General features: G+C 40.9%; 1 protein-coding gene across 2 annotated transcripts in view; it reads left to right on the forward strand.

Annotated features, from left to right (window-relative positions):
- RCAN2 (regulator of calcineurin 2) overlaps positions 1 to 24,479 on the forward strand; it is a 261,424-nt gene that overhangs the window by 160,272 nt on the left and 76,673 nt on the right. Inside the window, exon 1 of one of the 2 annotated variants that reach the window (XM_079147181.1) lies at positions 3,861 to 4,233. The exons of the other annotated variant lie outside the window; for it this stretch is intronic. Coding sequence (XP_079003307.1) covers positions 4,147 to 4,233 — 87 coding nt within the window. The 5' untranslated portion in view covers positions 3,861 to 4,146. Of the gene's footprint in view, positions 1 to 3,860; positions 4,234 to 24,479 lie in introns of those variants that run through there. 2 annotated transcript variants of the gene reach the window in all.

The raw sequence follows: 24,479 nt of genomic DNA on the forward strand, positions 1-24,479 counted from the left end.
AGGAACCAGGAAATTCCACCAGAAAACTTTTAGAACTCATAAGTGAATTCAGTAAAAGCGGAATATAAGATCAATGCCCATAAATCTAATGCATTTTTATACATAAGTGATGAATCTTTGGAAAGAATAATCAGGAAAACTACCCCATTCACAATAGCCTCGAAAAAAATAAAATACTTGGGAATCAATCTCACAAAAGAGGTGAAAGACCTCTACAATGAGAACTACAGTACACTAAAGAAAGAAATTAAAGAAAACCTTAGAAGATGGAAAGATCTCCCATGTTCTTGGATAGGCAGAATTAATATTGTCAAAATGGCCATACTACCTAAAGTGCTATACAGATTCAATGCAATTCCAATTAAAATCCCAATGATGTACCTTACAGAAATAGAGCACGCAATTATGAAGAATTCATCTGGAAGAATAAGAAACCCAGAATAGCTAAAGCAATCCTTAGCAGGAAGAGTGAAACAGGGGGTATCACAATACCAGATCTTCAACTCTACTACAAAGCAATAGTAACAAAAACAGCATGGTATTGGTACCAAAAAAGAAAGGTAGATCAATGGTACAGAATAGAGGACACGGACACAAACCCAAATAAATACAATTTTCTCATACTAGACAAAGGTGCCAAAAATATGCAATGGAGAAAAGATAGCCTCTTCAACAAATGGTGCTGGGAGAATTGGAAAGCCATATGCAACAGAATGAAACTAAACCCATATCTCTCACCATGCACAAAACTAAACTCAAAATGGATTAAGGAACTCAAAATCAGACCAGAGACCCTGCAGATTATAGAAGAAAAAGTAGGTCCATATCTTCAACATGTCGGCTTAGGACCAGACTTCCTTAACAGGGCTCCCATAGCACAAGAAATAAAAGCAAGAATCAATAACTGGATAGATTCAAACTAAAAAGCTTTCTCTCAGCAAAGGAAACTATCAGTAGTGCAAAGAAAGAGCCTACAGAGTGGGAGAAAATCTTTGCCAATCATACTTCAGATAGAGCACTAATCTCCAGAATCTATAAAGAACTCAAAAAACTCTACACCAAGAATGCAAATAATCCAATCGACAAATGGGCTAAGGAAATGAACAGACACTTCACAGAAGATCTACAAGCAATCAACAAACATATGGAAAAATGTTCAACATCTCTAGTAATAAGAGAAATGCAAATCAAAACCACCCTAAGATTTCATCTCACCCCAATTAGAATGGCAATTATCAAGAATACAAGCAACAACAGGTGTTGGCGAGGATGTGGGGAGAAAGGTACACTCATACATTGCTGGTAGGGCTGCAAATTAGTGCAGCCACTCTGGAAAGCAGTGTGGAGATTCCTTAGAAAACTTCGAATGGAACCACCATTTGACCCAGCTATCCCACTCCTTGGCCTATACCCAAAGGACTTAAAATCAGCATACTACAGAGATACAGCCACATCAATGTTCATAGCTGCTCAATTCACAATAGCCAGACTATGGAACCAACCTAGATGCCCTTCAATTGACGAGTGGATAAAGAAACTGTGGTATATATACACAATGGAATATTACTCAGCCATAAAGAATGATAAAAATATGGCATTTGCAGGCAAATGGATGAAATTGGAGAATATCATGCTAAGTGAGATAAGCCAATCTCAAAAAACCAAAGGACGAATGATATCGCTAATAAGTGGATGATGACACATAATGGGGGGAGGGAGGGGTCAGTGTTAGGGTTAGAGTTAGGGTTAGGGAGGGGGGCAAGAATGGAGGAAGGAAGGACTGTATAGAGGGAAAAGAGCGGTGGGGGGAAGGGAAAAAATAACAGAATGAATCAAACAACATTACCCTATGTAAATTTATGATTACACAAATGGTATGCCTTTACGCCATGTACAGAGAAACAACATGTATCCCATTTGTTTACAATAAAAAAAATATTTATTCCTTTGTTTTATCCAAATGGTATTGAAAATTATGTTCATCTTTTTAGATACTTTACATTTGGGCTATATTTAGGTATGCCTAGGCCCCATTGACCTTCTCAAAAACTTTGCCTGGCACTCTGTAGCTGGCCAGTTAGACACTAAGGGCCCTCCAGGTTTTGTATCATCTGACTCTTGCTTCCTTATGTGTACTTCAGGCTTCAGTTAAATTTAACGTTCAGTGTGCCTTGCTCCAAATGTATTTCTTTTCTTCAGTCGTTTATAGTCTTCTCTTCCTAGCTGGATGGCTCCCCTCATTTCTCTCTCTGCTAAAGTCTTATCCAGGTCTCAAGGTCAGAACAGAGGTCAGGTCCTCCTCCCTGATGCTAATCTGTCATCCAAACATGGCTTCTAACTGTAGCATTCATTGCTTTTTTCCAATGCTCCCACCAGATGCTCTCTTTACCTCTGCAACCACAGCCATCACTGCCTTGTCATTGTGTAAGTGTTGTCTCCAAGTCTCCCTGGATTTTAAGCCCCCTGAGGATGGTGAAGTTTGCTTTTTCATCATTTACCCCTATGAGCACCTGATGTAGAACTTTGCACATAGTTATCATCCAGAAAGTGTTAGGTGAGTTATATGCATATGAATATGACTTCATATTCCCTAGAGGTCCCTGAACAATCTAGAAATATCTCTCTCCCTTTCCCCCTCCCTCTCTCTCATACACACACACACACACACACACACACCAGAATTTCATCAGTGTAAATGTGCGTATTTGTGGACTGATAATTCTTAGTATGAAAAATGCCTGGTTGAAGGGAACATTAGTACTCAAATGTAGTCCATTGAGGACTAACCACAAAACTTCCACCCTCAATATGTAATGTCACCTTAGTATACATGTCATCAGCATGTAAAATTGGAATGCTCTGTCCAATCATCCGTTATAAAGGTACCAATCTGTTATGACTATGCTGCTTCTGCAGATACTGAAGATGCTCCTACTGAGGATGGATCCTGCTAGGATGTTAGTGAGTTCTAGTGGAACTTGCATAACTCATGATGAGATTAAAACCAATCTGATAATTTCCTCTGCTCACTCTAATTGTGAAAGAAGGTTACTCCTGTTTGATTTATTTAGTCATTAAACACAAATAATTGTCTTGTGCCAGCCATTCTGCTAAAGTTTCAAGATATGAAGGTGAGTTATCCATAACCCTGCCCTTCAGGAATTCACAAACAGGGAAAAGGCTGAGAAAGCAAAGGAACATGTTTAAAGTCCAAGGTGAAGTAGGGCCCCTAGGCTTTGACAGTGACCCACATCAGTGAATTTGCCCATTAGACCTGGCCATCTGTCCCCTGGGTGAGATGTTTGCTGTAAGTCGTCTCCACACACTGCCTGTGGTTGGAATGACCTTGGAGACAGCCTGAAATCCTGAGCTTGGAAGGGTGATTTTAGTTACTGGTCTGCACTTATGTGCTTCAAATAGAATTTCCACAGACCTCTAATTATCTCCCCTTACCATGTTGCCTAAATGACTGATGAACAGCTCTTGAGTCACTCCAAGAATGGATTTTTATTCAGTCCATGCCCGGGATGCATTAGGATGCCCAGAACATGTGTGTCTGCTCCGATCAGCACAGAGCAATTAACAGAAGCCAAACAATTTGCAAAATGCCCCAACTTCCTGCTCCTCTCCCAGGCAGAAAACTGTCAAACCTTAACCTCAGGAGGTTCATCTGCAGAATTACCCTCACCCCTCCCACCAAAGCAGAACCTCTGGTGTCAGATTCTCCCCCTTGCTTTTTGCAAACATAAGCACTCGGCTGAAACAACAGCTATGACTCAGTTCCTAGCTAACGCTGCCTGAATTGATTTAGTCTGAGTTCAGATTTAGCACATAATCATGTTCAATTTGCTCCACTGCACTGCCTAGAGATAAAAGGCTTGGAGAAAAAAAAATAGCTTCAGCTTGTGTCAGTCTTTGTGGTGATGTCATTGCCATGAGAGAGCCGGGCAGTTCGTTACTCTGCCGTGCCGCCTCAGACGCGGAGGACTGCGTGCAGCAGGAGCAGGCTCCAGGTGCCTGAGCCTCCAGCCCATCCCCAAGCAAGGCAGCACCCAGCCTGGCCACAGCAATATCCCTCTGGAGGCTCTTCCCTTCACTCACAACTCTGAGGTTGCCTAACTCTTTACTGAAAATTCAGAAGGGGGAATGCCAGCCCCTAGCATGGACTGTGATGTTTCCACTCTGGTTGCCTGTGTGGTGGATGTGGAGGTCTTCAGCAATCAGGAGGTTAAGGTATGCACCTGCAAGCTGATTCTTCATTCTTGCTGTTTCTAAAAGCTGCTTGGCAGAGCCTATTTTGCTTCAGGAAATAAGACTTTGGTTAATAGTTTTCAGCTCCTAGTCTGTGCTAGAAATGCATGTGGTAAGTGCATGGCTATATTAATCAGAATAAGTTAGAAGAGGAACCAGCCTGCTATTTTTGAGTGTGATAAGATTTGCCATTGTCTGTTTCTGTTTTTTTTCCCCCCTTGGCTTTTCTATTAGGTGACTCCTGGTCATCTCTTTCCCAGTAGACATGTTTTCATATTCTCCAATTGAATCTTTGTCAATAAGGAAAAATTGCCCGTCTTTAGTGTTGAGAGGGGTTTCAATGATTAACCAGAGAAAGCGTCCATAATAACCACCACATTCAGGATACCCTGACAGTGGGACAATAGCCCCTTCATGGCGTGTCACTTAAATATCCTGTGCTGCGGTCTTCAAATGAAACAAAAGCTGTCCTACAGATGGCAGTTTCAATCTCCAGCTCCCTGGAAATTGAAGTTGGGGAGCAGTCGCCTAAATTTTCTTTGTCAGGCAAAGGAAGCAAGTCGTTTTCCTTGCATAGTTGTCCATAAAGAAAGTTCAGGCAAAAAATAAATTTTGCATAGTAAGGCTTAACATTATACATGCTAGACCTCACTGTCTGCAGCAGTTTTTAAATTTTGGTGGGTAACTGTCCTTTGATATTCATTCTCGGTTCTGTTTTTCCATTCAGTCTTATGAAAAGAATTCCATGCTTGTAAAGTGTGAATTTTTATGTTTTCTCCCATAGTTAGTAAAGGAACAAGGTGAAGCTTTTTGAGTTCATTCATACACCACACACACACACACACACACACACACACAGAGTCATTTTTTGTGTGTTGTGAGGAAGAAAGGGGGAATTACATTGCATAATCACTTACCATCCATGCTTTAATTCTTACTATAGGAAACTCCTGAATTTTTAATTATTGAGGATGCAGGCAACACCTTGGTGCTTCCCAGGTGGGGATTTATGTGTTAACAAGCACGACACACAGTCGGGTCATTCAAGACTGTGGTTTTGGAATGAATTCAATAATCTGGTTTGTTCTTGCGTATTGAAACATGTGGTTCTATATTTACCAATTCTTATGCCAATACTGTGGAAGTGTCCACCACCTGTCATTTGAAGGTTCAGAAATTTAGAATATAAAGGTTAGTGCTGCCTGTGGAAAATGTGCATCCAGAGACCCACAGTCCTGACAATCCTAGTTGCCATGAACACTCCCACAAAGGGAGGGCAGTCATCAAAGCCCCCCCCAATTTAAAGTCCAGTGTGGGCACCTGGGTAGGGACGTCTTCCAGTAACTGCTGGAATAGCACAGAGAGTAAAACTTCATAGCTCCCTTCCACTGCCCCCCAAGTTCTGTGGTTGACACATTTGCCCCAAGAACATCGTAAGATACTCTCAACTTTTTCTGTTTCAAGAAACAATAGTGTGAAAAAATGTACTAGAGATCTGGGATATACCTGGCATTGGGCTTATCCAGAAAGGAGTTTAACATGCTTAGATGACTTATGTATCTGTGCTAGAGACATAAAACCACTGACACAATATTTTTTTAAAGACAGAATATTTTATAAAATTTAAAGGGATACAAAATTCTTACAGATGGTTGTGTTTGAGTGGTTGGGTTGGCTTTATGAAAAAAACTGCCACTTGAACTTCAACCTGGTAAATTTTATGCAGAAAGCAGAAAGGCAAACCATCCTGCAGTCGGGTGAGTCAACCCATTTGACTGCAGTATGTTTGCTGTGAGATCAGCCTGGCAGTGGGGAAGGAGGTGATCAGGGCCAGATTATGAGGCAGGTGATGCTATTGTTCAGAAATTTATGGGATTTTCTGGGAAGATTCCCTCCAGAAAAATGGATTACATGTTCCTTCTGCTGATAGGTCTGAATAATGGAGGACTTGTTACCTAATTTCTGTGCCTTAGTTTTCTCATCTCTAATGTGGGATAATAGTAATCCCTACCTTATGGTTTAGTAGGATTAAATTATACATGTTAAAAAAGGAACAGTGCCTGACTCCTATTCAGTGCTTAATGAATATCAGCTGTCGCCATCATCAGCTTTGTCATCTTATTAGACACTCTGAAGGTGATAGTTTACTTTTGTTGATTTGTTGAAATGTTCCAACTCTAGTTGAGTTTATAGTAACTCTCCAGGACACAAAGTGTTTTCCTCCTACTGACCCCGAACACCAGACACACCACACACACATTCCCTAGAGAACAGGGCCCTTCATTTAGACACTTAACTGTTTAATTTCAAGCCATGACATCTTTATCAAGCAAGGATCTCCACTGTGCTTATTTAAGAGGGAGAATGAACAAATTAATGTGAGCCAAAGAGAGATGTTGAAAAGCCTATAAGCTCCTTGCTCAAAACTGACCATTCTTTATTGTTGTGAAGAGATTCACAAAAGTAACCCTTTTCTTTAGTTGCTAATAGTAGAAAAGCAGTTTAAACCAGGAGGTCCTTTCTTCAAAGTCTTTAATATTTGATGTTGGTGAAAAGGGAGGCCTGTGGTGAGAGTCTGCCTTACCTGCCTATTTCCAGCTTACTTGATCTCCGGCTTGTTCATTGTATTACAGATGTGTAGCCCCCATAGAAGAGCAGCCACACCAGGCAGATGCAACCAGGAGGTACCTTCACAGGCATAGTGGTTTATGTGAAGTGGGTGGAGACGTGCAAATCCTAGAAAGTCACTCCATGGTGGGTTTTAGCTGGATTCAATGGGGCCCCTTCAGATTCTAGTATCCCAAATTTTGTCAAAGCTTCTAGAACCATAATGCAAAAGAAAGGAAGAAATCAGGCATATAGAGTTCCACCATTTTTGTCTTTCTCTGGAAATTCCATTGGTATTGTGAACATAGCTGTCTATTTTATAGCATGAGTGCTCAGAAAGCTCTAGAAATTTTAATCCCTCAATAGAAGGAAAATAAGAATGAAGAACTGAAGAGAAAGGGAGAAAGAGAGAGAGAGAGGGAGAGAATGAATATGAATATATGCAGGGTTGATTTTCTCCAATATTCTTATCATATTTTTGAAATTAGTTTTTCCAATCCTCTTCCCAATTCAGAAGAAGCCAAACCCTTGGAAAAATGAAAGGGATCCAAAGATGGTTAATGAAACTTACATTTCACTTTATATTCCAGTGGTTCTTAAACCAGATTTCATATTGGCATCCCTTGGAGAGCTTTTAACATTGTTGATGATGTCCAGGCCCCATGCCCAGAACTTCTAACATAGCTGGTCTGAATGGAGCCCAGACACAGATTATCACACAAAGCCAGGGACTTATTTCTTCTAGTCACACGTGGGTACAGGTAAGGTCAGTCAAGAATTGCTAAGAGTAAACCCTACTTAAGCACTGTGATTCATATCCTCCAAGTTAAGATTTAACATACGCAGTTTCAGAAGCAGTCTTTCTGAGGAGTGAGAAATGTTGAGAGTCACCCAACACTGATCAGTTCACCACACCTGCAGTTCCTCTACCTGTTCTGAGCCAATACTCTGCTCTACTGCTGGCTACTGTGGGCACCCTTTCACAGCTGCTGTGGCTGCTTGGAGCAAAGTTCTCCCATTCCTCCATGGGGCATTCAAACCTGGGTGTCCCTTCTCTGCCATGATGGTTACCCAGGTGCCCCTTCTCTGCCATGATGGTTTCCCATACAGAAGAAAACGTGGGTACCTCTTCTTTGAGTTGGAGGGCTTCAGAGTTGTGTTCCAGACATCCAGGCTTGTCCCTGTGGGCATCCATATTGGAGACAAGACTCTGAAAACTCTTTTGCACTCACTAAAGCAGGCGGGAAACATAACGAGTCTTAGAGGAAGTACAGACATTTCGAAGATGCTTTAAGGTTGAGACATTTGCTCAATCAGTCAGAAATGCATGCAGTACTCACTCCTAGGCTCCTCCTGGGCCCGAGGAGATGGACAAGACAGACATCCCTGCCCTCATGGGATACACACTCTCACATGGGAGTCAGTAATCATTAACAAATAAACATATACTGTGATTTCAGTTAGTGATGAAGGCTATAAAGAAAAATGAAGCACAATGAGGGATGAATGTTGGTAAGGAAGGAGTAACTACTTTTGAGTAGCCGGCTAGAGGAACCACCTCCAGTGAGGTGAGAGTGTATTAAATGTCATTGTTCCAGTGTCAGAGATCTAAAGAAAGTGACAGAGACATGTATAGATCTGAGAGAAAAACATTCCATGTGGAGGAAATGGTAGGTGGAAAGAGAAGCCATCTATCTGCTGTGTTCTTACCCAGTTCCCCACCATATACTCATCTGGGGACAAACCAAGACTATAACTGTCTCATGCCATCATTCATTTTCAGAAAATTGTACTTAATTTAATTACCTCATGCTGTCATATTTTAAACCTGTTGGATGTCTTGGTGAAGGGGGAAATATTAGCAGAGGTTTGTTTTTATCATAACAATTCATACTAACAATTCATGTGCATGGAATCTTAGGGTTGTTATAGGCCAAGTCTTTCTTCTTCTGAAAGACCAGGGCCTTCATTTTACTTTTTAAATTTTTTACTTTATTTTATTATTTATATGTGATGCTGAGAATCAAACCCAGTGCCTCACACATGCTAGGCAAGCACTCTACCACAGAGCTATAACTCCAGACCCTTTAGTTTTATTTTTAATTAACACATAATAGTTGTGCATGTTTGTACATGTTATGGTTTGATGCATACTTATTTTGTAGAATGCTCAAATCAGGGTAATGGACATATTCATCATCTCAAACGTCGTTTCTCTGTGGTAAACATTCAAAATCCTCCTTTCTAGCTATTTTGAAAGAGATAATGCATTATAGTCACCCAACAATGCCATAGAACACCAGAGCTGGCTCCTCTTATGTAACGGTAAGATTGTACCTGTTGACTAAATGCGCCATCCTGCCCTCCCCAGCCTCTCGTAAACACTTGTGTACTCTTTAACATCCATGAGATTAACACTTTTAGATTCCACATAGGAGTGAGATCATGTGGGATTTGTCTCTCTGTGTCTGGCTTACTGTACTTAATGTCCTCCATGATCATGTTTGCTGTCACAAAGGACAAGATCTTTAGGTCACTCATAAGTCCTACTTTCTCTCCTCTGTTTTGAGCCTTTCCCGATATCCTCCCAATCCATGTGAACTTGGACAAGTCACCTTTCTGGGCACACTGTTATCAAGCTGAGAAAAATACTGTCTTGCTTATTCTATATTCTATTTTGGACAGCATTACAGGCAACTGGCTCATGTTCTATCTGTGTCATGTCATTGTGTGAGTTATGAAAAGGACCAGCACATCGCGTCCACTCAGCACAATGAAATGTCTTTATCGTTTGAATCACTGGAAATTTCAAATCCCTTGCTTTGTTTGTTTAGAGCAGAAGGAGGAGAAGGGAGAGGAGAGAGAAGTGACCCATGGGAATATGTGGGTACTGGATATCAGGAATGGTTTTGAAATTTGTGGGTGTTTTTCAGGCATGCTAGTTGAGCTTCAGGACCATTTCTCAAGAGTTTTGCAAGTGCTGAATGAGGATCTGGATATGACCATGACCTTACAGCTCTGCAATTTGCTTTCAGGATCTGCAAAAATCATGTGTTCACACAATAACCTGACAGGCTTACATTGAATATGATTTAATGCTCAAAAATGGAAAAAATAGAGTTATTCATGATAACTCTAATAATCAAAACATTTTAGGTTAACCAAAACTCTCATTCTCTATTCAATGGGTATAATATTAAATAATATTTTGTTATACATCTCTAGGTCTCCTTTAATTTATCAACGTCAGAAGAAAGTATGTCAGCATGGGGAGGGGGAGAGTATCATGTGTGTGTGGCAGATTCTAACCCTCTAGCAAAACAAAAGCTTGCTATTTCTTTGATAACATGGTCTAGACTTGAAGCTGTTTTTTAAAAAATTAATGAATTAATGTAACACTTATAAATAATCCCTGAAAACCTTAAACATTCTCAAATGTGCAAACACTGAGCTTTATTTATTTATTTATTTGTGTCTGAAGAAAGCAACAAACATCTTTCACAGAGTGGGAAGAAAAGATTTTCTGCAAGTGACAGCTGCTTCCTGAGAAGGTAATCAGGCAGATTTCTCAGCCACCTGTCACCTTAGGGAAAGGCAAGAGTAGATTGGATTCAACTAATGACATTGTTAAGTGGAAAAACAAAAACTTATCTGTTTAAAGACTCTTTTTAGCTGTTGGCACTAACAGTTGCTGCCTCTAACCTGAGTGTTAGATTTATTTTAAAAAAGAAACATAACAAAACCCAGCATCTTCACTAGAATTGTTTCATAAAGAAACAAATTTTAATGAAAAAAATCAGAGAATACCATTTGCATCCTTAGTGATTCTGTTTGAGTACAAATATCAGTAATTTGTAATGGACGGTTTTAGTATTTTCTGATGAAGTTTAGAATTGACACGTAAGAAAATGATGCCTGAAACCTTTATTATCACTTTATGTGTTTAGGTTGTGAACTTGATAGGCATTGCTACTTTGCAGTGAATGGCCCAGTTTTCCAAGGAGATCATAAACTTTCTAACCAATACCTGGTCTAGAATTTCTTTATGTAATGGGAAAAAAATTATTTACCTTAAATGACTATTTGTTCCCAGATCTAACTGTAAGCTGATTACAAAATATTACTAAAATCACATTGAGAGCCAGGTGCAGTAAACATGACTGTAATCCTAGCAATTTGGGGGGCTGTGGCAGGAGGGTCACAAGTTTGAAACCAGGGTCAGCAAATTAGTGAGACCCTGTAGCAAAAAATAAAAACGGCTGGGGATGTAACTCAGTAATTAAGCACACTAGGTTCAATCGCCTACCAGGAATCGCAGTACCAGGAAAAAAATTGGAAAATAATTTCAAATGGAATTTTCAAGCAAATGCAAAGTTATACCCTGTCTGTCTAGAATGAAGAATTTATATACACCTATGTGGATGTATATCGACATATGCATACACCATATATATATATATATATATATATATATATATATGTATATGTATGCAAAAAAATCTTCCATTACCAAGAAAGGTTTTTTTTTTTCTAGATGTTCTAACTGTTCTGCACTGGTCTACTAAAAACTATATTCTTAACTCTACCAAAGGATTAGGAGATTAATGAGGGTTCCTGGCCAGAAAGTGGAACAGATGCTTAAATAAATGCTAAACAATTCTTTGGGGGGTGGTGTGGACTAAGAAATCCACTGTCTTTTCTCTTTACTGTTATATACCAAAGGACAATTATATTCTAATACTCTAGTAGTGCAACAATTACTTTCTCCCAGAATATAATATACCAGTGCTGCACTAAGAACAGTTTTTAAAAGGTTTCCTCACCTAGGCATGATGGCACATGCAGGTTGTAATCCCAGTGTCTTGGGAGACTGAGGCAGGAGGATAACAAGTTCAAAGCCATCCTCAGCAACTTAGTGAGGCCCTAAGCAACTCAACAAGACCCTGTTTCAAAATAAAAAGGGCTGGGGTGTGGATCAATGGTTACATGTCCCTGGGTTCAATCCCTGGTAATAATAATAATAATAATAATAAAAGGTTTCATAAAGGTCTTAACCCTTTACCTTCCAGAAAGATAACAGATCTACCCTTCTTTTAGATTGGACTATGGACCAACTTTTGTTTCCTCAGAATTACATCTTCTTCAAACTATCAAGAACAGGGAAGTTTGCTGCTCAGTTGTGAGACACTCCATCCCCACCAGTCTCTGGTGATTCTATAGGAATAAGTGAATATGTGCCCCAAACGATTGACCTTAGGTAATTATTTCCTAAGTTTAGCATTAGACTATACCAAATGGTGAAAAGTGTAAGTCCCAGAGATATTCTTCTCCATGAATCAAGTCCATCTGCTACCATGATGCTTAATTTAATGAATTCATACAACTCTTCCCAATCTAAGTACTTTAAGTACCAGGCATTTGGCCCACACCAGGAACTTCATGCAATGCCCAGGAGAGCTGCATTTACCTGCCCATTAACAGCTTCCTGATATTCAGAGAGGCTTGACTTTTACACAAGATCACACAGCTGTATCTGGAAGCCGTGGGACTCAAACTCTTCTTTCCACCCATGAAATATTCCTAAGTATTAATTAGTAAACCATTCATTCATTTTGGGGGTATAAATCTGAGAGGGTAAGAAATTCAATTCATATATTATCTTATGTTAAAATGCAGTTATTGTATTTATCAAAGGTGGTGCTAATACTTATATTTATATAACTCAGCAGTTGAGATCATTTTAGCTTTTCAATAAATCTAATGCTGTGGCAGTTGTAAGTATAGCATCTCTTTTGGACTTTCTTTTTCTTTTTTCTTTTTTTTAATAGAATCCGTTTCAGATCTTGTTGTGGGTAGGGGACAGATTTAGTGGGGTTCACCAAGAGCCTAATAGAACTGGACCTGACCTGGTTTGGTAGCTCCTCCACCTCCTTGTTTATGTCAGTGAGCATGTTCTGTTGACTCTGTGAGGTGCAAACTGTGAAGAATTGCAGAGCAAAGAGGGTGAAAGCAATAGCAATGATATTTTACCTTCAGACAAACTTACCAAATTATACCAAAAACCCCTCAGATTTCTCCAGGAAATACGCAAGGTAAACAAGATCACAAAACTCATAAGGGGAAAACTTGGACAAGGATATTGTTCATGACCCAAAACAAGATCTCTTGGTGTATTACTGTAGCCTGCATCAACAGAGCATCTAACAGAATCGATTTCACCTTCTGTGACTTCAGTGTTCCTTTCAGTATTGACCAAGAAAATCATCTTAGGCCCCCTTTCCTAGAACAGAATACATAAGCCATGAGCTAACTTAATAACAGCAACAAATTATTGAACATTTACTATTTGTCAGGCACTATAAAAAGCACTTTGATTCATTCATTCATTCATCAAATATGTATTGAGGGCCTTCCGTGGTCAAGGCCTCGACAGAAATGAACAGTATCATTGGGTACAAAAACCTATGTGTTGCTGGCCTTTATTCCACTTAGTTACACTTTTCCCAGAAAGGATACTACTATTTTGACCTCAGAAGAAGCTTCCTTTGCTGACATGTGGCATGTGAGCAGGAAGTAAGTCCCGTCTTCAGAATCAGACTTCCTGGTGCAAGTTCTCTACTTGGCCACTTATCTGATGGTGTGACCTTGAGCAAGGAACCTTAAAGCTCTGTGCCTTAGTTTCTCCCAATAAAAATGACAAAAATACTATCGCCTACTGTCATAGGTTCGTGGAAAGGATTAAACGCATTTGAGTATGTGAACTACTTAACATAGTGACTGACAGCACAAGTCACATTATTCACTATCATCATTGATATTATTAGCCAACTCCTTATATGGAGTTTTGAGTTTTCTTTCTAGGGCTCTTGACCCTACTTGACCCTAGCTATATCAGATTTGTCCACTATAGTTGTCAACCGATCTTTGCATGGGGGCAGTGGTGTTCTTACCTCAGAGACACCCTGACATCACAGAACCATGAAGAGGAAGCCATTGGCTGTCTTGTCTCTTCCAAGCCTTCATGAGTAAGCTGCACCCCTGCCCCACCACACACACACCCATACATGCACAGATATGTGTAGAGCAGTAGGCTGCAGGAATTGAGGGGCTCAGATAAATGGGAAGCATCCACATTCTGCGGCCTCAACTTTCTTGAGGAAGTTACCTATGTCCATTGAGTTCATGGCAAGAAAAAATAGCCTGAACAGAAAAGCAGGTATACAGTCACCAGCCCCCCTGGAATTCAGAGATCAGTGGCTCCCATCACATTCAGAATAAAGCCCTAATTCTTGCTGCGGTTCTCAAAACCTGGCAGACCTTGCCCCAAACTGCCTTGCTGATCTCAACACCTTCTGTGTGTCTCTTCCTGTCACTGGGATTCAACCAGTCTCTCCCTCCCCGTGCCAAGTATCCCTCTGAGTTTGCCTAGAGTGTTGTAGCTGCTGGTGTTCACATGACTGGCTCCACTTACCACAGAGCCCTTGTTCCTTGACTGCCAAACCTGAAACAGCACAGCCTACTGATCACTCTCCACCCTTCATCCTACCTTGTCTTCAGCACACATGCAAGATGACATTGTGTGATTAAATATTGTTCACTGTCCATCTCCCCCACCAAAATACAAGCTTCAGAGACTTTTCTCCTTGTGCCCCAAGACACACTGACATGGAGAAAACTTGCATCCACAAATGAACAATAGGCTCCAATTCTCAATATCCTGGGATGTGCTGGTAGACCACTTTTTTGAAAGGAACAGCCCAGTATTCCAGATCTCAGGCCAGTTTTAATCACCATCCAGAGAGGGGTGTGCATGGCACCATGTAGAGGTTTTAGGGCAAGGTGCCCATTAATGGAAAGAGCTCAGAGCCCATTTCTTCAAAATATATTTAAACACTCTCTGAGCAGGAATTTTAAATGGAATTATAGACTGAGAGTAATGCTAAACTATAATTGCAATACTGTCAATATTGACCTTCAGTTCCCATTTCTACTTTAAAACAGTAAAGATAACAGAAATGAGACTATTACCCACGCTCAGTTCGATTTCTCTTTTGCTTAATGGGCACCTTGTCTAAAAGTTCTGTATTCTGCCATTTACACCTCTTTTTGAATGCTTGCTAACTTGTATCAGAAAAGTAGTAAATAATGCTGTTATTTAAAAATAAAAAACTAAAATACCTACTATTCATTGTCTGACTGAATAAGCAGCGCATCTGAATTATTAACAGGAAGGATGATAGATGATCAATTTTATATTCTCACTTTGTAAGGAGGTATTCCGTTTGTTGGGCTTAGCAAAATATCACTGTTTAAATAACTCAGCATATTATTAACAACAATTAACATTTATGTAACCTCAAAACTCTCTGAACTTTGAATGAATGCTTCCTTGTGACCTAGGAAGCATTCTCTCAATGAGAAATTCTGGTTACAAGAATTCCCAAATTATATGAAAATTGATAGAGGAGAGAATCGTTTGTTTGTTTTAACTTCACATTCTTATTGCAATTTTTTGTAATGGCATGGTGGAGAGTAGCTTGGTCTTTGGAGACAGAAAGACCTAATTCCTCTCATTGATGACGTCAAAAGAAGATACAGATTTAGATTAAGGAGTCTTGAGATGTAGGTGATCAATAAATGGGAACAACTATTAATGAAGCCTTTGTATAGCATGAGTGAGGCATTTGCCTGGTGGAACACTTGGCATATAGTAGGCACGACATCATACACGGGAAGACTGGAATGAGAGGCATGGCTCCTGCCCTTGAGGCGTTCCTAGGCTGGCAGAAGAATAAAGGTAGCAAACAGACACCTAGCAGTTAGAAAACACCAGGGCTTGGGTAAGCCCAGTACAGTTTGGAAGCCTGTAGGAGGGAAGTCTGGGATAGTAGTGGGAGGTTTCCCCAAAGAGGAAACTCTTGAGATAGAGCTTTGTAGGTGAAGCAGGTATCTACCAGGTGAAGAAAGCTGGAATTGAGGGAAAATATTCCTACAGAGAGAGCAGCCTATATCAAGATAGAACCCCAAGAAAGATTGATTTCAGAAGGTACAGCCCTGGATGGATGTGGGACTGTGCAGAAGCTGGGGGCACATTATGGAGGAGTTTGGACCTTATGGTGGAGTTCAATAGAACTGGGACATGGGGAATGTTTTCAGCAGAGGAGGGACCCATCTGCCTGATCTGACTGGAAGTCCTCTCTGGTTGTATTGTGATCTGTGTCTGATGCTGCCAAGAGGGAAGCAGAAAGCAGGTGCCTGCAGCATCCCAGCTAGAAAAGATGAGGACCTGTGAGACTCAGCCGGAGAGACCCAGTATCTTTGAATTTTGTTGATTGCCTTCTAGTTATTCCTCTGTCTTTTCTGCTTTAAAGAGGGAAGAAGTCAAAATAGAAAAGCAATCATCTGGAGGATTCGATTACATTTCCATTCAATAAAGAGGTTGTTTTTTTTTTGGGGGGGGGGGGGGCGGGGCGGGGGCACATGTACTAATGTGACACCTAAGACATTCAGAAGTACATTCTGCTCAGCAGGCACATATTGACAGTTTTCTAGGGCCAGGAGTCTAAAAGCAGGAATCCAAACCCTGGTCCCTTCCCCTCCCTGTGGGCAGGAGAGACAGACTTGCAGTCAAATATTCTTTATTCAACTCTTCTGCCTTGATTCCTCCTCCAATTTCTAAGTTTGAATTAGAAATTCAGTGATGTCGAATGCCACACCTAGAATGTTCTGGGCCACTCCCAAAAGAAAATACTCATGCACACAAGAAAAAAATCTCTATTATTGGTAAAGTGTTTTTGCAGGGGCTAAAATTCCCAGTTTTATACAAAGCAAGGAGAAGCACTTAACTATTGCACCATGCTGCCAATCTTATCACTGCACTGTGGTCTACCTTGAGTAGATGCTGAGCAAAGCTTGGACCAGGGCAGCAGGATGTAGGAGGGGGAGGGGAGTAGAGATGAATCCTTCTGCTTAGGAGAGCAGGCTCTAGAGGTTTCACATGTTACTTCCTCTCAGAATCAACTGGGCAGAACATGGGCATATGGACCCATCTGGATGCAAGAAAAGCTGAGAATATTACCTTATTCCTGGGTGGCCCTATGCCCAGTTAAAAATCAGGATTCACTTAGAAAGGGGGGGTATTCAGAGTATAAGTAGCAATTTCTAGTGCAGGTGATGAATAAACACTTTAAGTAAATGATTTGATTTGACAAGTGAAGTCCCTGGATTCACAAATGCTAAGTAGCCGTCTAGAAGGACTTAATGAGTCCTCAAATCACACAGTCTCAGGAGAAGTCTGTCAAGACTTCATGAAACAGATAAGCTTTGGTCTGGAGTTTTAAAGGCATAGCAAGAACAAGGCACTTTCCAGGCTGTTCACTTCTTTCTAGGTCAGCTGGTAAGATTAGAGCCCAGTAGGCTGCCTTCTCATTCCATTTCCATACCTTGGCACTTATTATACTTTGTGCTGACTGAACATCTTGTACACCTATCCAGCTTTATGGACCTGCCATCCACTTGGGTTGTTCTGCCTATTTGCAGATATAGCTCTTGTAACAGATATATAGTGACAATACCATTTCTAATCAGATCCTGAGTGTCATTTGGAGCCTTTGCAGCCACTGCATAAGACTTGCATTATGGAGAATAAGCAAATGTCTTCCCCTTGGTTACTAAGCCATCTGTAGCCTTCCTCTACCTTCACAGATGCAGTGGAGCCCACAAGGCAGCCTTGGGCCAGAGGAAGATGGGAGGAGGGCAGAACTAGGAGGAGGAGCGCTAGGTGTGGTCTTAAGGCTGCTCACTCTGGGCAAGCAACTTAGTCTTTGGGAGCCCATTGGAATGAAAGATCTCTACATTGGTCAGTGGTCAGAGGGCATGGTCAGTGGTTAGAGTCAGACAGGTTTGAGTGGAACCCTGGCCCTGGTAGTTATTAGTTTCACTGTCTTGGGAAGTTTTCTTTATCTTTGACTCAGTTTTCTCTTCTGTAAAGTGATATAATAGTGCAACTCTTCAGAGTGTTGTAACTGGAATACAAACATACTTAAAATATATAGGGACTCAATTGCTGATATTTTTCTCCTCTCTTCTCTAAATATGGTTATCTTAAATTTTATGGAGACTGTTAATGATTTAGTTCCCTTAAAGATATAGCAGTTCTGCCATATTAAAGATGACTCATTAGCTTCATCCACAAAAACTCTTTTTCTGAAATTCGCATAATGTCTGAGTAACATTCCTGCATAGAGCTTCATTCATTTTATGAAGAAATAAAATAGCCAGGTGTGGTGGTGCATGCCTGTAATCCCAGCAGCTTGGGAGGCTGAGGCAGGAGGATCTCCAGTTCAAAGCCAGCCTCAGGAAAAGTGAGGTGCTAAGCAACTCAGTGAGATCCTGCCTCTAAACAAAATACAAAATAGGGCTGGGGATGTGGCTCAGTGGTCAAGTGCCCCTGAGTTCAATCCCTAGTACCCAAAAAATAAAACGGCTAAAGCTCTATCGATTTTTTTCATCCTTCAAAAAAAAAAGATAATTCTTAGCTCTTTTAGGAGGTCATTAACATCCATGTCATCAATTGCTAGCTTTGGGTCAATGCTGGAAAAATTTTACAACTCTAAAGAACAGCTTTTTATTGGCAATCACTAAGGAGAGTTGAGAGGGTAGTAGTCCTACATTAGGTCAACTAGGAGATTTCTTTGGAGGAAATATCAATCAACATTTATTCTTATAAATACTGAAAAGCAAGTTTCTCTACTGAGTGTGTTGGGTGCTTCTCATTCAGTCCTCCTCCTAATTTATGTTACAGAAAATCTGAGCACTAACATTTTATAATATGTGATTTCTGGTGGTGCTCCATCTGCATATCCTTTTTTGTGCATGGAGGTGAGATAAACTCAAGAGTGCATGGAGCTCTTGAATTCTGATTGAGCACAATATAACACCCTGAATGCCTCAACTTTCCTTGAACCTTTTGCTTGAGCCACTGTACCTGATTATTCCAGGCAATTACTGTCATTTCTCAGGCTTGGAATTTGGAACCTTCTTTACTCATCAATCCCCTTTACTGACTTCATAATTAAGCAGAACCAAATCTTTTCAGGTCTTTTTCTACCAAGTCAAAATTCAGAAACCGTTTCTAAGAACCTAATATAAGTGATACACTGTGTAATCCCAAGGGTAGGAAACTCCTTACCTCATTATCTTGTGGTCTAGTAGATTGACTAGTACAAGCATCATGAGGAGGTGCAAATTCATGTTTCCCAGTGAGTTGGGCAAATGAACATCAGTTCCACCTAAAAGGTAACATTTTTAGACTGCAAGTTGCAAAATGGCCACCGGCAAGCCACATCCATTGGTGGGTTTGATTTAGCCTATCACTGGGTGAACCCAAGTGGAGGTTGGAATGCTAGAGGGGAAAGGACTACATTAAGTAGGTGGACCATAGCTGTCTCTAAAGTCTTTTCCAACTCACTGATCCTAGCAGTACTCTTCTCTACAACAAGACAGCAAGTCTGCTCTTTCTTTGCTGAAAAACAAACAAACAAAAAAAGAACAAAACAACTTTTACTATTTGGTCCTCATTCTACTACCAGTTCTTCTTGTCCAGGCTAACTGTGACACTTTTCCAGCTTATATGTTCATAGGACACAACTGCAAGTCTCCTTGTCCCATCTTGCAGATCTGCCTGACTTCCACTGTCTCATGTCACTATCCCACTGTTCTTGCCACCTCCCACCTGTTCCACTAGTCTTGTGCTCACATACTGAGGTCCACTTGAGTCCATCCCCCGAAACATTCCTAGTTCCTCCCACCATTTTTGCCTCTCCTCTCCCTTTTGATGATGGATCAATTGGCCTATGAGTCCATATTCTTTGATGTCACTGATGAGGATCTTAGTATTTATATGTAAAAAATCTACATTTGGCTCCTCTGATAATGCTTAACATCTGAGTGTTTACTCCTTGCTGACTCCTGCACTTAAGCATTCTTTCTGGAGCATCCTATGGACAGCAAGGACGGGTGTCTCCATCCTTGTTTCACAGATGGGGAAAAGGATGCTTTGTTCCATGAAGAAACTGGCTAGGTCAGATAGTGGCAGAGCTGAGACTCAAAGCCAGGCTGCCTGGCTCTGGGCCTGCATCCTAATCACAGCGTCTTTGTCTGATGCCTGTTGCTGAGGGTCCTTTCATTTGTTTGTTTGTTGGATAATTACTTTAGAGCTTTCACAGGATTTAATAGAAAGTGTAATTACTGTTTTAATTACTGTAATACATGAAGGCTTCTTTCCTTCGTCCTGCTTGCCTTTAAAAGGCCTGTTAAAGTCATAAGCTGGCCAGCATCAGCCCAGGAAGATTTGTAACAGAGGATCAGGAGATGATCCATAAAGAGGTGGCCACTCAAAGCCAAAGCATTGCTGTACATTTGGTCCTTGGTTCTCCTCGTCCTCCTTCCTTGCTCTATTTCCATCCACAGCACTTATCTTCTCATGGATAATTCACTTATCTGTTTTATTATGTGTTCTTTTCGCTACTGCAAGCTCCTTGAAGGTAGAAATTCTTGTCTGTTTTGTTTCTTGCTGAATCTCCAGATCAGCACAAAATAGTAGAAACACAAATAATGTGCTTAATGGGTGAATGGCAACAATAAAGCAGTTTGGTCACTCTTTGAACACAGGCATCTGAGCTTTCAGATTTATTCTCAGCTACCACTCTGATCTGCTGCCTCTGCTCCCCACGAAGCACTCGAGCTCATGTTCACTCAGTCTTGAAGTCAGAACTCATCAGGGCTTTGATTCCTGCAGGTTTCTTGGCTGATCCTTGAGGCACATTTGCCCCTGTTTCTTTAAACATTTTATGTTTGTCTCCAACACTGGACTCACTGCATTATATTATAGCAGCCTGTGTTTATAAACGTCTTCTCCATTAACACCAAGCTCTTTGAAGGAAGGGAACTTGTCTTCGTGTTTGTTTCCTCAGCATTCAGCACATGGCCTAGCATCGTGCAAAATAAATAGTTAATGAATTTAAAGTACTCTTTCTATAAATAGGCATTTGGGACCACAAGGGTAGGGACAAGCTAATGCTTAGTAAATCTGGAGATGGAAGTTCTTTATTCAGTTACTATGTACTGAGTGCCTATTATATGCCAGCTCTTGTTCTAGCTATAGGGAGATGTTAGCAAATAAAATATTCAAAAATGCTTTCAGTGGAACATTCCAGGGTGGGGGAGAGGGAATGATGGGCAAAATCATAAAGTGAAATAGTATGTTTGGAGAAATATGGGCTAAAAAGAGAGAGGAAAAAGTAGAGTAGGCCCAGGGTGATTGTTAGTAGGATTGGAAGGTGGGATGTTCATGCTGGTGGCCAGGGTCGGCCTCAGAGTAGGGGGCACGTGAATAAAGACTGAAGCCTTCCAGAAACACTGATTATGTTCCTGCAGTGCATGAGGCACTGTCTCAGGTCTGAGAATTCAAAAATAGCACTCACACTCTAGTGAGAAGACTGTCACATCAACCAGAGTATAAGAAATGTGAGAGGAGCCAAACTATGATAAGATACCAGCAGGCGACATGAGCAGACAAAGCCAACACTCAAAATGCCATGTAAATGTCACCATTGCCATCCTCTGCCTCTTCTCGTCTAGTCCCCTCCCTGCCCTTTCCTACACAGCCTCATGGCCTTTAGAAGTGGCAATGGTAGCTTCAGAGCAAGTGTGTGTGTTCAGAGGAGATGTAAAATGTAGCTCTCTGGGGCTTGGGGAACTTTGCAGGTTTTGTGGGACAGCCAGAGTTCTGGAAGTGTTGAGCATTTTCTCCACTGAGTGTTGTACACAGTAACTGCTGAGCTGGAATTCCTGGAGGAGAATCACACCACCCAGGCCAGGGAGAAGGTGATTTCCGTTGAGCCATCTACTGCCATTTCTCATTGTTGGGCTCTTTGGACATGGAAATAAGCCAATAATGGGACCACACAGCCCCCTCAGGTGGCCCCTGCTGTGGACATGCTTCCTTCCTCCCACCAAGCTCCCTGCCATTAGTACTGTTTTGCACACATCTGCTCTGCTCTACAGCATGCTGGTCCCATCCACAGCACTTTCCTTACTGCCTCCTTGACCATCTCAGCTCTCCAGGAGTGGTGCATCCAAAGTGGAGACCATGACCAAAATAGTCTCCTGTTGAGAAGGGGACTATGCCCTGCTGGTATGACCAATGATGTATTCACATTTCTGGGATAGTCAACTTCTTAGTACTTTGCACATATGGGTTGGTTTCACCAAGTTCAGTGCTTTGAGTAGCTCACAAACCAATATAAACTTTTATTCTTGTCTTGGCCCCTCTCTCGCAGCTAAGGAGAAATATTTTCAGTTCTGTGGCTATGAGAGAGCCATTGATTCTTAAATAAATGACCCATGTTGCTGACTTGTGTAGCTGATAGTTGAATTTAATTCATGATACCTGCCCAGGAAAAAGTAGGAATCGTCCTTTGAAGTTTCAAAGGGGTAAAAGGAACCCATATTTGAAACCTGATACCATAAAATCAATCAAGCAGAAGTCTTATTCAATGTCATCTTAGTCTGAATTTTCCAGGAATCAGAGCCTGGACAAAAGCTTAAGTGCAGGTGCCATAGTGGTGACCAGGAGCCAAGAAGAAGGAATGTGACTTAGTGGAGTGGAGCAGGGAAGGAGGTGACACCAGTACAAAGAGGTGTAACCAAGCAGGCCTCCACTATGGAAACTAGTTGCTGGATTCCATGGAAAGATTGAGAAGCTATATGAAATGTAGTACAGAAACTTCTCTATGGGAAAACTTTTATCCATTAGCTCCTGGCCACCGTATCAAAAATTAGTAATTAAATCCACAGCCCTTTAGGTTGTGCATGCATTAGTGCTAAGTGGGTTCTTGAGATCCCTGCCTCTTTGTCAGCAGAGAACCCTGGAGATAAAAGAGAGGGGCACTGAACAGAGGTGAAGCCATTGTCTTGCAAATTACCTGAAGCTAGTTAGAACCCACACAGAAAAGGCTCCCAAAGCAGTGACTGAACTGAGACAGGTGGGGCCTAGCTACTAGGGAGTGACACCCTAGTCCTATCCAAGGCAAGCACTGGATACTTCTGTTTTTAGTCCATCCTGCTGCAAGAAAGACATCAGTTTTGTTCACACCCCTACCAATTGTGTATTGTTCTGCTGGGGCCCCCATTCTAAACCTGGTCAGGAAATTGTGCCAGTTGTCAGTGAGGTGCTGAGTTCTGTCTTCACCAAAAGTGTGGGGACAGAGAAGTACAAGCTTGAGGTAGGTCTGGCTATTTTTATGGTTACTGTTATTTTCTCCCAAGAAAAATTCCACCACCAATTACAGGTCCTTAGTTATCATCTTCGGTTCCCTCACTTCTTCTCCTAATCCCCCAGGGTATCCATAAACTTCCACCTGATTTGGGACCAGTCTATTTCTTCTTTCCTGATTACTTCACATCTTTCCTCTCCTTAAAAAAAAAAAAAAAAAAAAAGTTTGATTGTCAGCATCTTCCTACCTCATCAATAAACAATTTCTAAATGACTCTGAGTTTCCTGAGTTTAAAGAGGCAAAGTTTGAAGTAGGTAAAGATTTCTTAAATGACACATAATAAAAAAGAATAGAAAGATAGATAAATTATACTTTACTAAACATTCAAAACTCTTATTCATCAAAAGGCACCACTCAGAGAAGCCTCAGACTACAATATTTACAATACATGCAGCTAACAAAGGACTCATTTCCAGAATATATAAAGAAATCATAAAAACAAGTAAAGACAACTCAATTTAAAATGAGCAAAATGCTTGAACTTTTCATAAAAGAAGATATCCAAATGGCAAAAGACCTCAGTCATCAGGGAAATGCAGATGGAAACCATATGAGACACCATTGCACAGCCAATAGAGTGGCTAAAAGCAAAGACAGTCAATGCCAAGGGTTGGCAAGAACACAGAACAACTGGAACTCTTGTACATTGCCAGCAGAAGGGCAAATGATTACAACTGCTTTGGAAAACTGTGTGCGGTGTCTTCTAGAACAAATAGATGTAGACATACATGATTCTGTAATTCTAATGCTTCGAGATAAATGAGTGCACATGCCCAGCAGGAGACATGCACAGGAATGTTCTTACCAGCCTTATTCACAACAGTCCCAAAGAGGAAAATATCCATTGTCCCTGCAAAGAGAAGGGGTGAAGAAGTGCAGGTGTATTTACACAGTGGAATGGTACACTCTCAGTTATCATGTAGAACTAAAGAAGGCAGATTTAAAATATTTTCTTTTCCATTTACACACAGTTTGGGAATAAACAAAACATATTTGTGGTGACAGAAGTCAGAATAGTGGTCACACTGAGGGCTGGGGAAGCTGACTATTGACTGGAAGGACAAAAGGGGGCTTCAAAAGGTGCTGTAAATATTTTCCCTCTGTAGCTGGTGGTTATACTGATGTTGTTTGTACTATACTATGAATTGTCTTTGAGCTGTACGTGTAGGCTTGTGCATTTTATGTAAGTTTAGTAGACCTCAATAAAAATAAGAAGGAGAAAAGTTAAGAACAGAAAAGTTGATCACTCATCCCACTAGGAAGGAGTCCTTCCAAGATCTCATT

The sequence above is a fragment of the Sciurus vulgaris genome, assembly GCF_902686455.1.
Source record: "Sciurus vulgaris genome assembly, chromosome: 7".
NCBI classification, from domain to species: Eukaryota; Metazoa; Chordata; class Mammalia; order Rodentia; family Sciuridae; genus Sciurus; species Sciurus vulgaris.